A 16935-nucleotide genomic window follows, 5' to 3' on the forward strand; every position below is an offset into this window, starting at 1 on the left:
AAGAAGTAAAGGCAAGGAAGCGAGAAGAAGTCAATGAAACGGCGCTTTACCGTTTGGGCGCGGTCACTGGACTTCCCGAAGGAGACAAGACTCTCTCGACCAACTTCTTCCAAATTAATTCCCATCTTCTCGGTTGCTTCGCAAAATCAGAAAGTCTCCACTAACAAGGGTTCTTTATTCGCACTTACTTTCCTTGCTCTTTTCTTCTGTTCTCATTGCTCCAATTCTAATCCGACTCCATCCAAGGCGACCTTGTCCGCGTCTGCACAGACTGCTCTAGCCTCTCCTAGCGTTTGACTGGCGCTTAATTGTTGCTATAATTGAATAAAATAGTTCGGCAGCGTCTGATATCTTTTCTTCTCTTTTTTTAGTTTAATTTTGCATAATATCTCTTGTGTTTCCCCCTTTTTTCTTTCTTTTTCGAAACCTGTCCGCTCACACGTCACGAATTGAATCTGGAAAGGATCCAATTATCTATATTATATTCTATACGCCGCGAATGAAAGTGGATGCATTCTTCATTTCGGCCCCAATCAGAGCTATGATCAGCCTTCGTCCACGGGATCTTTGAGGCCGCGCTTCCGATTATCAAGTTCTCTTTTTCCTTTTTTATGACGGCCTTGCACTATTATTGTGCAACCAGCCCCTCTACTATCATTGGTCCTTAAGCGTGCGCCGGGATTCCTAAGAGAATCCACTGATTTTTATGGGCGCTTGGCTACGAAAGGGGTTAAACAAGATTATAGATCCTGGCGGATAGCAAATTCCTTAACTGTCCACAATGGACTACCCCCAAGAAAACCAGCCCAATCATAATATCCAAGCTGGAGACATTGGGTATCCTGACATTGATGAGGCAATACATTACCCGTGGCAGGGCACCCAGACAACGGTGCAAACCGACCCTATCCATTCGGTGTTGGACCCCCGCCTGTACAAGGACTTATTCCCAAGCAATTCTTCACAATTACCGAAGGAGGCACTACTTGATGAAAACGAGGATGTTGAGGAAGAGTTTGCTGAGATTGACGATGATTCCGCTGAGGACTCCACCTATGAATTCTCTCCCGAAGAGGCCTCGACGTCAGTATATATTTAGATCCTCGTTTGGCTTGATTGACTTTCCCACTTCAAGCTAACACTGAACATAGTGACGAAGAGCTAACCGATGAAGAGGATGAAGGCGAGGATGATGCGTATTCTCGTCGCAGGCGGCGTCATAGAGGCACTGGTCCTTTCTCAGGCCGCTTCGGTGCGCGTGGTGGTAAGGGAATCAAGCGAGGCCCCCGCAAACCATTAGAGCCTAGCCCCGAGTTCAAGATACTGCACTCAGAGGCTACCTCAGCCTTTATTGATGGTGACTATGACCGTGCCATCGGGTTGGTAAAACAAGCAATTCAGGTCAATCCGGAGATGTTTGCCGCCCATTCTCTGTTATCCGAGATCTGGTTGGCACAGGGCCACAAGGATAAAGCGTTGACGGCTCTGTTTAGTGGTGCACATACGCGCCCGAAAGATCCGACGGTCTGGACTAAAGTGGCACGGATGATCCTGGAGCGGGCTGGAGAGGATCGCCAAAGCGCACTCAATGATGTTATCTATTGCTATAGTCGCGTTATTGATATCAACCCAAAGAACTACAATGTGCGTTTCCAAAGAGCGGCCATTTACCGGGAATTAGGGCATAATGGTCGAGCTGCGACGGAGTACGAAAGGATCCTAAAGGAAATACCGCATGATGCGCGAGCTCTGCGACATATTGCGGAAGTCTACATTGACCTAAACGATGTTCAGAAGGCCGTTGACCATTGGGCAGATAGTGTCGAATATTATCTATCTCTTGACCCAGAAGAAGCTCCTGAGTTTTCTTGGTCCGATGTGAATATTTATGCCGAACTTTATGGCTACTTGAATCAGCATGGGAAGGGACTTTGGGCCCTGAAGAAGCTCGCCAGGTGGCTCCTTGGCCGCAAAAACGACACCATGTGGGATGATTTCAGTGAGGATGATCGCGAGTGGGATGCCAACGATTCGCCTCGACGCATCAAAGTTGAGGGCTATGAGCCGGGACGGTGGCCACGAGACTCCTATGGATTAGGACTTCCTCTAGAGCTTCGCATTAAACTTGGACTTTTCCGTTTGAGGATGGGGTATGAACACAAGGATGAAGCTTTAGTAAGTGCCGACGGAAAATTTAGCGTAACTCCTATCCCTAACTCGAACCTATAGCACCACTTCGGGTGGTTGAATCCGGATGACACGTCCGCAGGAGCTCGGCTTTACGATTACGGGGATCTCTTTCGTGAGGTTGCAGACGCACTTAAGGAAGTGGGGTTGTTTGATGATGCGCTCCGATTTTACATGCCGCTTCAGCAAACAGAAGAGTATGCGGATGTCAGTTTTTTCATGGCAATGGGCGATTGCTGTCGACATCTGGATAGGCTCGAAGATGCCGAGAATTGCTTTCTTACTGTTGCGGAGCATGACACGAGAAACATAGAATCTCGTGTACAGCTGGCAAAGCTATACGAGGGTATCGGGATGAATGAACAGGCGCTCAAGTATGTTAACGAAGCCGTCCTACTTGGGAGGCAAGAGACTCGGAGTCATCGACGACGAAAAGACACAAGACTTGAACAGTTGGTAATGGAGTTCAAGTTGGCTGAAGGTGACATTGTGGTGCCTTCCTTGAGTTCAGCTGTGCCGAATGCTATAGGCAATGAGGTTACAGCGCCTGCGCTCACAAGTGCCCCTACAAATGTACTCGATAGAAAAGAATCCCCAGAATCTGAGAATGAAAGGACAGAAAATATCCGATATCTCTATACTAAATTACAACAGTTGCAGCCGAAGGTCAAGACTGGCGGTCTCGAAGCCACGGAGGACTGGCTAGATATTGCCGACGCGCTGCTACGAGAGTTCCGGTCTAACCGAGTGTTCTACCCCCTACAACGCAATGTGATGTTTCTGGGCTATTCACGAGAAGCCCATAAAAAGGCTGGCAAATCCAAAGATCGAACAATGATGGATGAAATGCAGGAGATGGCTGGCCGTCTCCAGGAGTCTCTAGGTACGACTATATTCATAGGTCGCACAACCTTGGTGCAGCTAACACATATGTAGGGACTGTCACCGATGAACCTCTTCAAGGGGCTGTACCAACCGACTATCACGGCATAACTTTTGATGAGTGGCTTGATCTCTTTCTACAGTACGCCCTTATTGCGGCAGGACAAGGTGAATCGGAAGAGGCGTACGACTCCCTTGCTGCCGCAGCAGATGCCAGCATTTGGTATCATTCCAAACCCAGCACTCGCCTGATCCACGTTTGCTGGTTCAGTGAGTATCCCTGTTGCACGTGCCTGTTCCGTGGCTGACCTGATATAGCATGTGCTCTCCGGGTGCAGGACGAAGAAACTCTTGCCAATGAGGCACGCTGGTTCATCAAAGAGTACCAGTTCGTAACTGACACATATCGACTTTTTTCCATGCTGAGTCGTCTCTGCGGCGACCCCCATCGGTCTCTCTTCCATTCATCACCAAATATGAAATTCATGCTACGACAAATCAAGGCCATGGACTACACGCTCCCGGACGAAATCACCGGCCTACGGCCGACCAAGCCTGTAAGAGAATCGATTTACCAGGAGCGCGCACGCCTGTCTACGCGTGATGAGAATGGAGAACCCATTCCGGCCAATGAAATGGACATTGCTCTTCTTGTGCTGTACGGTCATATCCTTTATTCTGGCAATAGCTTTCTCCCGGCTCTAAATTACTTCTTCCGTGCATATGCATTGGACGACCAGAACCCCGCTGTGCTTCTTTCGATTGCCCTCTGTTATATTCACCATTCCCTTAAGCGTCAGTCCGAAAACCGACACTTTATGATCATGCAAGGGCTTGCATTCATGAACGAATATCGACGTGTTCGGGAACAGCCGGGAAGTCTTCCACAAGAGCGACAAGAAATGGAGTTCAACTATGCCCGAGTTTGGCACCTGCTTGGCTTATCCAATCTGGCGGTAGAGGGCTACCAGCGGGTGTTAGAACTGGGGAAGGAGATACGGGCTACGAAGCCGGGATCCCAGCCGGTGGCGCAAAGCGCGGATAGCGATGTGGACATGAGAGACGCAGGACCCGAACAAGAGCCCTTTATCGAAGACTTCTCGCCAGAGGCTGCGTTGGCACTACAGAACCTCTTTGCTCTGAGTGGAGATTTCCAATCGGCCAAGACCGTGACCGCGAATTGGCTAGTTATATAACTTACGAGGTCCTTTCTGAGTGAGTAGCGATCGCGTTTACTGTACTATTATTGTAGAATACCATCATCGAGCACATTCTCCATCTGGATTTGTAGAGACAAAGTAGGCAAACGCCAAGAGCCGTCCATGTAACGAGAAAAGTCAGAACAAAGAGGAAGCATACCCCTTTCCTCTGCATAGAGATAGTATATTGCGGTCATGCAAGGGCTTCCTACTACTTCACGAATATGCAAGACGACATCACACCCCACCTAGACTCCCCATGGAGAGTTAGCCCAACCCATGTGGCCTCCACTCATTAGAAACATTAAATCGTTCAGATTCTGCTCACAGCCTGTGGACATCTCCGCCATCTCCGCAGCCCTAGTAAAACGTAGAACAATGCACCTCCCCCCCCCCGACTCTACAGTTAAAGTCTCTATCTCCCTTTCCTCCTCCCTCACCTTCTCCACAGACCGTTTCTGATAATCAGGGTACCGCCATATCCGTCGTCGTATAAACGTACGAAACGGGGATTTCCCTCCACACACACTGGTGAATCCCCTGATACAAACATTTCCCATTCCACCGCTCCAGCCCGGCAACGCATGCATCGACCTTCTTCTCCTCCAGCCCGGGAGCAGGCCCAACAAGTAGAGTCTTCGGATCGCGATCGACGTAGCTATCATCTTAGGCAAAGTCAAACGCAATAGGGATCCATCAATCATGGATGTGTTCTCTGTAAGTGCAAAGCCTGTGATGTAGATTAACCGGACAACTCCTCACGGCCGGCCCTCTTGCCTTCTGGTCTCGGCGCCCAGGCCTACCAGGGCGTCAGTGCCGACTTGGCCGCCGTAGGAGTGCATGAGGACTACAACTTCTTGGCTGGATTCGATGAGGCTCTCGACGTAGTTGCGGATGGGGGTTGTGTCGGTGTAGAGGTCGGCATTAGGGGGGGGAGGCAGATGCCGTTCATGGAGGCTTAGACGGGGGATGAGGGGTTCGCGGCCGAGGGATTGAAGAGCGGAGGTAATTTTGGTGTAGGAGGAGAGGGTGTGTCATTCACCGTGGAGTAGGACAATAGTAAGGGTGGAAGTGGGCATCTTTATTATTTATTAATTATGTAGTTTTGGTGAAGGGAGAGAAGGTTGGGAGAAGTGAGGTGGTTGTTTTATAACTTGTTTCCCGTGTGGGATACGGGATCACTTTATATAACTCTGTATGTTGGACTTGAAAACCCAATACTAGTAATTACTCTTCCCATATCGTGCTTGTCGAATTCTTTGTTCTCTTGGTTTGGTGTTGGGTCATTGGTTATCTCCTCTCCATACTGTCACTCCCCCTTGATCATACTCCATATTGTCGAATCAGACATATTGGATCGTGTAACCAACAATTCTCGGATTCATGGCTTATGTGGGGTTCAGATTCTATATATCAGAATAGAATCTACTGAGGAAAGCAAGGATAGGGATTCATTTCTCTGTAAACCTATATAGAGAGGAGGTCACCTCACGACAGTCTTGACGCTTCTCATTAACTACCGTCGAGATGTAGGATTCCCTATCTAGATTTGAATTTAAGCTCTATAGTATTATTGTTATCAATCAGCTACTTCTAATAGATAAGGGTATACAGCATTACTTCCCGATCCAATATAAACCCTTCTTTAAACAGTCACTCTAGGGTTAAGCATCAATGCGGGACAGGAGTGTCTTCCTAATCGGGATTAAATCTCGCCTACGTGCTTTATAAACCATAGCCTCACAACACTTCACTCGCTGAGCATCTTTCACATAGAGACTTGTGCATGATGAGTACCTCTCTTGGCTACACCTCACAAGATTCAAAGAATTTAGTCTACATGGTTGGGTCGCCGGGTTCACCCGGGACCGAAGACCTGGAGAGTTTTGCCTATGATCAACTCGATTCCTCCACTGTATCTACACGGCTTCTTGAGCTTTTGCCAAGCAAACCGATGTTCGGCGGTCCGCTGCAATATCGCCCCAGCAAGCTTCGCTAGCAAACCGAAGTATGAAGCTCTGTCGTACTCGTGGGGTGCACAAATCTGCACATAGACGATCATATTAAATTGCCAAAGTTTTCAAGTCACGGAAAATCTATATGATGCCCTCTACTTTTTCCGAAAAGACAAAGTACGGGTAGTGCTCTGGGTGGACGCAATTTGTATAAATCAAGACAACGCCTCCGAGCGAAGCAGTCAGGTCAGTGTCATGCACTTCATCTATATACTCCCGTGCCCAGAGAGTTATCGGCTGGCTTGGTGTTCTAGAAGCACCAAGCAACGCCAAGCATCCCTGGTCCATAGAAGAGCCCAAGCCGAAAGATATCTCTCGCCAATCCTATTGGACACGGCTCTGGATCTTGCAGGAGACCTGCCTCGCACATGACCTGATAGTCTGCACCGATACAGAAACGTACGATTGGAATCGCATAGAGTCAGAGCTTTTGTCTTGGGGTTATTTCCACCCGAGGTGCGGAAAGTTTTCAGCCTCCGGAAGAATCGATATGGACTATATAGACTAGAGCTCCTCGTGGAAAGCTTTCAGGATGCGAAATGTGCGGAGCCCCGAGACTAAATTTTTGGATTTCTCGGTCTTGCGGACGATCCTTGGAGTCATGTTTTGACCGTCGACTACCACGCTCCAATATTCGATTTGTACGCGAGCGTCATTAAAGTGCACCAGACCGCGATACCATTGAATGGTCTGGATGACATTAACAGGAGTATGGATAGGTCTGCTCGACTGATCAAGTAGAGTCAGCGCATACAGAAAGTTTTAGAGTGTTAAGACGACCGCGATGCCGGGGTTCACGCAGTTTCCGAGGATCCCGAAATGTATGAAGCAAGAGGGTTTCTTGTGAGCGAGATTCCGGATATTGGACCCAGCTGTCCCGATACGGTTGGTTCACTAACGGCGTTCAAAGATTGGAAACAGTGCGTTCACACTCACTACAGCGAAGCCTCGGAGTTGGCATTTCTGAAGAAGACCTATGATCATTGCTATTGGTGATCCTTGGAATGGATAAAGCCGGATGAAAAGGTGCGGGATGTGGACAGTAGTGTCTCTTTTGGCTTCCGATGGGATCCAAAAGAATCTATCGAATCCGCAAATCCTTTCAAAACCACCCTGTTTCTACAAATCCAATTAGGACACTACCACGGCTCTTTCTAGGCACCAAGTCATTCATAGGCTTTGCCCCTCCGCATGCTCAAGTCGGATATATGATCTGTCAGTTTTGGGGGTGTGATTTCAACGTTGTACTGAAGACGTCAAGGAGATCAAGATTACTACAAGGTCGTCGGGACTGCTCATGTTTCGATGGCTGAGAGACCCACCGATCCGCTTGATATCATCAATTTGGACCTGACGGCGTGGAAAGATTATTGAGAGGCAGACGAAGACGACCGGTTTCGTCAAATGATGCGATTGAAACTGGATGTTGAAACGTTGCACAAGTTAACTCGCTGAATGAAATTGATAGACATTTATTTTCACACTGTATCTCTGATCAATAATCAAATATCCAGTAAGCCATCCATATCCGGTATATAAGCAGCCATACGTACATAATTTGATGTCAATCCTGAGGGTACTCAGCTGAGGAACCTTTAAAGGTCTCCGTAGAATCCAACAATAAAAGACTAGTGATTGCACTGAATTTATCCTCAAAAACAGCTACACCAGTCTATACTGCACTTACCTCTTCAACGCTTACCGTCAATTTTAAGTCAATGAGTTCTTCCGACAATGCCTTTGATCATGATCACATTGATTCAGAGTCCGTCTCCCTCGTCCCCAAACCTTACCATCTAGATATACTAAACAACTTTCACATATCAGCCCAGGCCCACTGTACCAAGAAACATGGGTCCAAAAGCTTCTTCAACAAATCCAGGATTTTCTCCAGGTTAACAGCGACTGGTTTGGGATTGATCCGTTCCTGCCTCAGCGCGTCCTCGATTATGCCTGTGGGAATGGCACTGTATCAAGCGTAAGTATATTCCCCCACTCGTGCGAACGCCTACCTGACTAGCTTCATCCTAGGCCCCTCTGGCTAATTTTCCGAACGCTACCTTCCAAGGCATTGATATCTCCACTTCTCAGGTCCGTCGCTTCAATGATGAAGCCACGAAGCTACTAGCGGAATCCCACGACCGCATGTTTGCCATCCAAGGCGACCTCTACGATCCACACGCACCCTGGCTTGAGCGATGCACAATGGTCTGCATTTGACGTCTGTGTCATCAGCTTTGCTCTTCATCACACCAAGGATCCGGTGGACATGTTGAAACGACTTCGACAGCGGGTTCGAACCAGGGGCACAGTTGTCGTTGTGGATTTTCTGAAACAACCCTCTGGAGGTCATACAGCTCAACAGCAAGAGGGGAGGGACCAGAAGTACAATGCGGCAGATATGGTCAAGTTGCCTCAAGGGATGAAGATATGGCCGGGATTCACCGTGCAGGATATTCATGCTGATATGGCAAGTTCGGGTTGCGTTGACGTTGAGGTGAGAGAGTGTCTAGAGCCAATCGATGGACCTGAGGAGATAAAAGGACATGGTAGAAATTTTCATCGCCAGAGCTACTGCTACTTAGCGGGGATTGCGTAGTTATTCAATAGTGAAGCTTTACTTATTTATACCTCCATACGTATACTCAAACCACACTACCAAGGAGCATCATCCGCCGTAGCCATCCGATGGGTATCCGGGTTCGCATTCACGAAGTCAAGGATATCCTGCAAGGCAGCCCCCCACGCTCATGACAATCCCCAAAGTTCTTCCGAATATTAACATGTCCGTAATTCATAATCCGCTAGCTCACCGGCGGCGCCTGCGCAGTAGTATCATATAGCTCAAAGATATCCTTCGCAAAACCGCTGAGACAGACTGCCTCGTTCTGGTTCAGCGTTTTCAGGTTAGACTCATATCCCTCGCTATCTTCGGTTTCGAAAAAGCCATACAGGACTCGGATCCCCACCGGCTCCAGCGTTTCTCGGACCAAATCTCGCAGCGCTTCAATGGAGCACGCTTCACCTTCGGAGCACTTGTCGGGGCTCTTTATATCCAGCCAGATGAACGAGATCTGTTTGCCGCTTTTTTGCTGCTCGGCAATGAACTCAAAGAGTTCGCGAGCTGTGGCGCCGTGAAACGCGGTGGCCGTGATAGCTAGGAGGGAAATCACGCAAAGGTGCGCATCAGAGAGGATGGCGAGGGCATCTTAGAGGGGGTGGGTATCTAGTCGCATAAAGTCAAGGATAAGGATTGGATGGGACGATAGTTCACAACCAAATCACGACGTGGGCGAGTCTAAATAGATTAAAAGAGAGGCAAATTCCGGGCCTTTCTCCTACCCACACAGTAAGCGTACCTATATTATAATGTCTTACACTGGCGACAATGAGAAGTTTTATGCCATTACGCAATTGAAATCCGGGGTCTGAACATAGGGCTGTGAGCCAAGGAGCTACTTCTTCTGCCAGTTCAAGTCGTGTGTCACCAGATCATGCCGCATGCCGAGGAAAGACCGTTTCATCCTATGGAAAATGAATGCGCGCGACGATCGTTACCTTCTTCCACAGATGATTATTGATATGATAAGAGTTAGGAGAACCAACAGAGGTTGAGCGGTCATTTCCGATTGGATTCTCTGTGTTCCCCTTTATCTTGGCGGTTTATATATATGGATATCATTGTCTCCTGCCCTAGGCGCAAAAGTATGGTAATAAGGCCCCCTGGTTCGTGTTGTGTAGGGCGCTAATGATGTGCCATTGTCACTTTGTGTTCTTGGGAATTCCACATCCAACGCTATGGCGACCACTAAAGTGTTCCGATCCAGAGATGAATCAGCCCTAAGGCAACGACAGTGGCACGGAGAGTGGCTACTGCGGCTTGGGAGAAAGAAAGGAGTCTTACAAATCTCCATCTCTCGCCCAGTATGAATGTTTCTATACTGCAACCCGAAAGTACAAGAAGTAAATTCTGGATATGTGTCATAACAATGTGGCCATAATTGCTGCAACAAAGAAGAGATGCCAAGATGCCGGTCACTTTCCTCGTCTAGAACGCGAAGAGCTAGCAGGGATACTAATGTCCTAGGGCATTCCCATTCGGGGACGGATCCCCATTGTCTCTGTGCGGTTGCGACATATATCTCCCTCTCCTCTATAATCCCAGTTGATATATGTCGGGTGTAGCCGTCATATATGCCCATCCCGACAACCATCATGAAACCGTTTCTTTCCGGTGCTATTCTTGTCCCTCAGTGGCACGGCCATACGTTATTTTGGGCCAAATCACAAGAAGCAACGATTTGTATATATTGCATGCATCTCCAGATCCCAGGCAGAAAGAATCCTTAAAAGGTGGCGCAGTGCCTAAAGAGACAGTGAGATGGTATGGTACATACAGTACTTAGGGTCCTAGTACCCTCACCGTTTGGTCCCCCATGCTTCTCTTTCCAATTCTCTAAGATCGATGAAGCTTACGTGTCTCCGGAGCTCGGACGCGTGGGCTATTATCACCGACTAGTGGGGCTGTAAGTAGCCTATGCCACTCACTGCTTTCGGCTCGCGTGGAATTACGCTGCTTCTAGAGATAAATCTCTGCTATCATTTGATTAGGTGCACAGCCTGTCTATCTCTGAGATAGAGGTCTCTGTATGGAACTTTTTATTAATCAGAGTTACATATTCAGAGGAACATTCTTCCTACATTTGCCAAGACGTGAGTCAATTCCGCGTATGTCCCATATCGAGATGCAAAACCCAATAGGCAAATAAAAGTAGAAAGGTGATCGGGCTTTGAATATTCTAAACGAAGGAGTTGATCAACTTCTCCAATAGCCTGGCTGGATTGGAAGTTGAGCTAGAACCCGACTTCTCAGTGTCGGCGCGATGCCAAATAAGGTATAACAAAACCCAATAGGCGATTCAACATAACGTAATCGAGAGCATTGAGGATCACTCTCGAGGAACGGAAATTAAATGTACGATCTAGTAGTTGCGGGGATTTTCGTAACCAATAACGGACCTGCTGCGCGTTGAAGCTTATCCAAGATAAGCTTATGCATCGAGACTATTCTACGCCACGGAGTTACCATCCTATGAGGATTTGTTGATTTTCATACTTATTTTGAAGTGATTAGATATAATAGGGAGTTCGGCATTACTACTCGGATTTCGAAGCGCCTTGCAATGCCATGATATGTAAGGAGGTGAATTAGGGTTAGCTGCATGTTCAGAAGGCAGTATGTGCCGTTGTATAAACTTCAGTGTCGCATATGAGATAGCCTATTCTTTCGCTAAATTTTACCATGTTGTATGCTTCACTCGTACTATGAATAAAAAAATAGATTTTATCATTATCAGTGACTTCTGACTACGCCCCATTCCCCTATCTTAGGGGATGAAACATACAGTGACTACCACATCCACTCTATAATGAAGTATATAATTCACAGATAGCAGGACGATATAAAGCTCTTCATTTCCCTCCTTTTCCATTTCATAAAACCTCCCAATCTCAGCTCTATCCCCCGCTCTCCCACACTCCTCCCCTTTATCTGGTTATGAAAAGTTCTATATATCTTTCCTCCAACCTGTACAACATTCAAGCTGAATAAAACTCTTCAAATATATTGACCATCAAGTAGTTGATCATCCTTCTACCAATCACATCGCGACGACTAACCAAAATGTCGGCACTGGAGCAAAGAGCTAATGCCCAAGACCGACACGAGACTACATACCGCCAATATCTGGGCCCGCCTGTACCCGCTGTTTCTAAACGAATACAGTCGGAGATCATGAATATCAGTTCGCAACTATGCATCGGTGTGCCGGGCTGCACTACAAGCTCGTGCCCACGATATAGACAAATAGCCTTAGGCTAGATTGGCCGTACAGTTTTCAGGGGATGAGATAGGGTCTCTGTGTATCTTCTCCACTTCGCAAGATACAAGCCATCAGCGTTCTCTGAGATGTTCCTCCATACATCATTTGGGAAGCTACTACCATGATACGATAGAGGACTTATAAGATGGGTGGAAGAATTGCGAGAGAAGACATCATCGATGGCTAGGTAGATGCTGTGTCCAATCCTGCTGGAAGGACGCGGAATTATCGATCACACTATGAGCAACCTGGATCTGGCAAACTGCCCCCAACACCTCTTAAGTCAAAGGGCCGATCCAAGTGCCCCACCACCAGGTAAGAACCCCCTCGGTACGCTTTCTGGCGCTGTATAGGGGATATGGAAGGTTGCACTACACCACGCGCGACGAGAAGGCGTCGATCTGGCCGAGGGGTTGCGGATATCGTGCGCCGACGAGACCTTGAGGTGCCGGACCCGATCTCTCTCCGCCTCGGTGTCGCCCCGAACCGGGCGCCGGGGTTTCCGACAGCCTGGACGGCCGGAGGAGTGCCCTGGAAAGGCTCCATATCGACTGGGAGGGTACCGTGCCACCTTCTAGGTGCAAAATAAGCTCTTATATCAGCTCCTACAGTAGAGCAAAGGCCATAACACCTATCAAGCAGAAAAGGAGAGGTGAAGCTTGGACATACATAGGCCGAACAATCATATCCTCCGACTGAGCATTCAGGTTGCCCTCAAGTTCCTTCGAGTACATTCAAAGATTTGTGTCACAAGCCACCCAAAGTAAGACGATTACACGCGAGAGGGGTAGACTGCCAGCCGACTATTATGGCGCGATATGCGAAATAGGTGGATACAGATAGTTTGTCTTGAATCAGCCCGTACGCAAGAGCAATGTCTATAAACCGGAGGCAGCACTCGCCCGCCACGACGAAACCGAGTTGCAGACCAGATTAGTATCTTGGGCTATGGTTTTCAAAAGAAACAGAATAACGTGGGCTGCATCCTTTAATAAGGGCCCGCATGCCATAGCAGCATGGAAGACAACCATTATCGCAAGAGGACATCAGTCTATACTCAAGATGACTATTCGCCAATTCCCCCATCTCCGAGATTTACTAGGAGAAGAAACCTTTGACTTTGTACTGCAAGCAGCATCTTCGATAATAACTTCTCAAATCTCCCCAGCTAGACGCCTCTAGCAACCAATTTTCTAGATGTCTCCACATACCTAAGAGGTGTAGGCAGTGACTCAGAGCTGTCCCGAAGACTACCACCAACCAAGCTCTCCCCTCTCCCTTCAGTATGTCTAAGCTGATAGAGAATAGCCAGAGACTCGCGGAGGGTCTTGTGCAAGGCATGAGGCAGCATGTCTCCACAATTTCCAGAAATTGCAGGTCCAAATGCCAAAGCACAGAGCGCTAAACATCACCCTTGCCGACATTATTCACGCCGAAGGATAAAAGAACTCGTTTCCACCGTGATGAGCATCCTTTGCTATCCGATATAAAATTGAAAAAATATATATCGTGGATAGCGCGGTGTTGAGGCGTCATCCATATCCACTCCGAAGTCACGGCATAGCATTGAAACCGAAGACAGGTATCTATGAAACTAGGGACAATTTATCAACTTCTGTCCATATAAAAACAACGCGAAATTAAAGTTGTCAAACTAAATTCTATAAGTTTTCAAGGCCAATAGGCAAGTATTGCAAGACGGGCAGCGTGAAGCTTATGTTCCTTCTCATACCACCGTCGTTAAGAGGAGCATGGGTACTGCCCACCAACTTCCGTCACATCAATGAGAGACTCCCCTTTTCTTGTCCTACATTTCCTCAAAGTTATGTCCTTCTTGCCTGCATATCAGCCGATCAATTCCTCAATGGTATCCCTAAATCCCCGTGGAGCACGAGAAAACGATGTAGATGGGGCAGCTCATTCAAGTCGAACTACAACGTGAACAAGAACAACTACGACATCATGAGCACGAACGAGACCTTAGTCCCAGGAAGAGTTCGAGACGCTCTATCCGTGGGACTTGAAAGGTGCATGAGCTAGCGAGGGCCGCATGGGTATCGTAACAGCTTTCTCTAAGCAGCCCGGCCTATTTCCCATATCTACACCAAGTCTCTCATTTGTGCTATGTGGCTATGATCAAGCTCTTCAAAGAAATATATATATCATATTTGCAAGAGCCATCCATGCCGATCTTTCCAAGCCTGGTATAAGTAAACTAATGTACAGTGAGTAAAAGAAACAGTGGTTATTGTTCTAGATGAGTCTGGTAGTATGATGCAGTCCAACAACATCTAATGCAAAAAGAAGTAGAAATGGAGCGATCAGTCGGCCTTCTTGTCGTCTTCTGCGTATAGGTCCGAATCATCGAAGAAGACAGCTGACTGTCGGCGCATCTCCTGGAATATATTTCCCGTGCTCCTCCGTCTGTTGCGTCGGCTACTCGGAGGGTGTAGACGAGATGAATCCCGGGACGGCACAGCAGAATCAAATTCTGAGCTATCCGATAGATCCTCTTTGCCGTCAGGCTGACGATCCGGGAGGTTATGATCAAGACGTTCAGATAGTGGGTCTGACGTTTCACGAACATGACCGCGACTCCGATGGGACTCCACCGGTGGCACCGTGGGGGAGCTTTGATGTAGCCCTGCCAAGATAGCATTTTCTATTTTGAGCCTGTTCTTGATAAATTGTATCATGGGGAAAGCGCTCTGCTGGCCAACATTAAGCATGCGCGCCAATCGCTCGGGCGAAGGATCCGAGAGGATATAGTAGAAATCGGATGGGATGGTCTTAGGCCATATTGTTATGGTACCACTAAACTTTTGCAGCCAGATCTCGCTCCAATCCTGGCCAAGTGGTCGCGGCAACAGTTCTAAATGTCGAAGAACTCTAAGCCATTTATTCAGATCCAGCTTGATATACTGTTCTATCGCAGATCCCAAGAAACCGCCGCGCCAACCTCGGCCTCTCCGATGTGTGACTGGTCGGCCAACGGATCCTCGAGAACTGAAGAAAAAGAGGTTGATATGGGGGTTCACCTAGTAAAAATTAGATATTTCCTTGAAATCATCCGATCTTCAGGTAGCGACAGTCTCACCTGTGAAACGATAGTGAAGTTGACATTGAAATGAAGGTTCAACGCTCGAATGGGGATATCTGTGCGCAAGCTGCCATCTTTCCACTTATGCCCAAAGGAGTATGGAGCGAGTGTACCGTCACGCTTCTTAGTCATCAGAACAACCGGGTTCAGTATACCAGGCACCGCGGCTGAAGCAAGCACGGCGCTCCATATGACACAATTTGGGGAAGTCAAATAGTTGGCCAGAATCGTAGGCGAATGAGGGTCGGATGGCACACACGAAACATTTAATATCCGCCCTGTTCGTTCGTACGCTTCCTTAAAAGTGGTTGACCCTCGGCAGAACCAGCTACACTCACGAGCCCAGGTGATAGTGTCAAACCGGGCTCCTGTCCGCCACCAACGCCACATCCATGTAGCGATGCCTTCACTACTTGCCCGTATGCGGTGCGCAAGAGCAGGAACGAGTAGCTGTTTCAACTCTTCGTCTGTTCTGGTAGCAATTAGGGCAGCAACCAAAGCTCCTCCGGACGTCCCCGTAATGATTTCAGGCAAGACTCCGTTATCGAGTAACGCTCTAGCCACACCAAAGTGGTAATAAGCAAAAGTGGCGCCTCCAGATAAGCAAAGGGCAGTTCGTCCGAAGTTAGTATCCAGGTGCTTGAAATGATGATGCTTGTCCTCGCTGCTAAGTCGCTTATTGTTCGAAACCACCTGTATACACTTCTCCACTTCGCCGATGTATTCCCGCACAAGGTTTTTGGTTCCGGAATATGTCTCGCTATAAAGCCGGGGATTTTCAACGCCCGCAAAGTTATTCTTGACACAGCCCTCTAGCAGTGCACATAGTTCCTCCACCGGGGGCATCTCCGTCAAGCTGGAACCCTCATTCTGCATCTGCGACTCAACATCTGTTCGCGCCTTTTTCAACTGGCTAACTAATTTGCTGATCGTAAGGTGATCGTAGTACGCATATTCGTCTATTTCCTTCCACTGTTGATTTCCCAGGTGGTTGTCAAGGGCTTGAGCGGCTTTCAGCCATGCGTCGTAATTCGTCTGCTTCCAAAGTTCCCGTCTGAGGGACTCCTTCTTGCCCCTCCAGGATACCCATTGTTCATATAGAACGATGTAGAAGCGAGTTAATGCGTAGGCGAATCCGAGGACCGTAATCCAGCCAAACACCGTGAAGAGAAATGGCCATTTCAGAACCGTGTAAAGTACACCCTCCCTCGTTTCATCTGTGGTACGTCTGGGCTTCCTCCGACGACTGCGGTTCTTGCGAACTCGTTGGTAAACCGGCCGCCAGTCGTTGAGAGCCACTAATGAGCTTGTCTCGTTATCATTTAACGCATTTTCAAATTGGCGCAGGTCGTCGGGGTCGATGAATTCTCGGTCATAGTCTGGGATTACCTTGGGATCGTATATGTCGCAAGTCGCAGACTTCACCGAGGCGGTCATTGTTGGAGATGGATCATGATGGATGGTAAGATGACAATGTTGGGATCTGGTTGAGCTACCAATGGGACTCAAGTCGGACAAGGAAATGTACATCGACGTCACGTCACGTTACACCGCCTCCTTCCCCGTTTCACCAGCCACTGTCTGTGGCGCATTGGGGGCCTTCGATGAAGGCTTGGCATTTAGAGTCTTTTTGGCCCAAGAAACCGTTTTGACCCCGCGCTCGTCAAGAC

The 16935-nt window shown here is 48.1% G+C and overlaps 3 protein-coding genes across 3 annotated transcripts; 2 read left to right on the plus strand and 1 right to left on the minus strand.

The window, feature by feature from the left end:
- The first annotated feature begins 44 nt into the window (after positions 1 to 44).
- Positions 45 to 4348, plus strand: BDW43DRAFT_275784 (uncharacterized protein). Its single transcript, XM_032041893.1, has 5 exons — positions 45 to 1083; positions 1152 to 2175; positions 2230 to 3070; positions 3124 to 3339; positions 3388 to 4348. The coding sequence occupies exons 1-5, from the start codon at positions 782 to 784 to the stop codon at positions 4263 to 4265; spliced, it is 3261 nt and encodes a 1086-aa protein (XP_031900504.1). The 5' UTR covers positions 45 to 781; the 3' UTR covers positions 4266 to 4348.
- A 3653-nt stretch (positions 4349 to 8001) lies between these two features.
- Positions 8002 to 8503, plus strand: BDW43DRAFT_311013 (class I SAM-dependent methyltransferase; the record flags this gene model as incomplete). The annotated part of the gene is made up of 3 exons (XM_032047099.1): positions 8002 to 8048; positions 8111 to 8261; positions 8315 to 8503. The coding sequence occupies 3 exons, from the start codon at positions 8002 to 8004 to the stop codon at positions 8501 to 8503; spliced, it is 387 nt and encodes a 128-aa protein (XP_031900505.1).
- Positions 8504 to 14292: 5789 nt separating this feature from the next.
- BDW43DRAFT_275787 (patatin-like phospholipase domain-containing protein) lies at positions 14293 to 16933 on the minus strand. The gene is made up of 2 exons (XM_032041894.1): positions 15263 to 16933; positions 14293 to 15203 (listed from the first exon to the last, which is right to left on the minus strand). The coding sequence occupies exons 1-2, from the start codon at positions 16793 to 16795 to the stop codon at positions 14487 to 14489; spliced, it is 2250 nt and encodes a 749-aa protein (XP_031900506.1). The 5' UTR covers positions 16796 to 16933; the 3' UTR covers positions 14293 to 14486.
- Between the last annotated feature and the right edge of the window lie 2 nt (positions 16934 to 16935).

The sequence above is a fragment of the Aspergillus alliaceus genome (genome assembly GCF_009176365.1).
Source record: "Aspergillus alliaceus strain CBS 536.65 unplaced genomic scaffold BDW43scaffold_21, whole genome shotgun sequence".
Classification (NCBI taxonomy): Eukaryota; Fungi; Ascomycota; class Eurotiomycetes; order Eurotiales; family Aspergillaceae; genus Aspergillus; species Aspergillus alliaceus.

Excerpts from the sequence above, each read along its gene's own strand:
- BDW43DRAFT_275784 (XM_032041893.1), top strand. The coding sequence starts at position 782 with ATGGACTACCCCCAAGAAAACCAGCCCAATCATAATATCCAAGCTGGA. Across the intron at positions 1,084-1,151 it reads TCTCCCGAAGAGGCCTCGAC|TGACGAAGAGCTAACCGATG; the intron begins GTCAGTATATAT and ends CACTGAACATAG. Across the intron at positions 2,176-2,229 it reads AACACAAGGATGAAGCTTTA|CACCACTTCGGGTGGTTGAA; the intron begins GTAAGTGCCGAC and ends TCGAACCTATAG.
- BDW43DRAFT_275787 (XM_032041894.1), bottom strand. The coding sequence starts at position 16,795 with ATGTACATTTCCTTGTCCGACTTGAGTCCCATTGGTAGCTCAACCAGA. Across the intron at positions 15,204-15,262 it reads ACTTCACTATCGTTTCACAG|GTGAACCCCCATATCAACCT; the intron begins GTGAGACTGTCG and ends AATTTTTACTAG.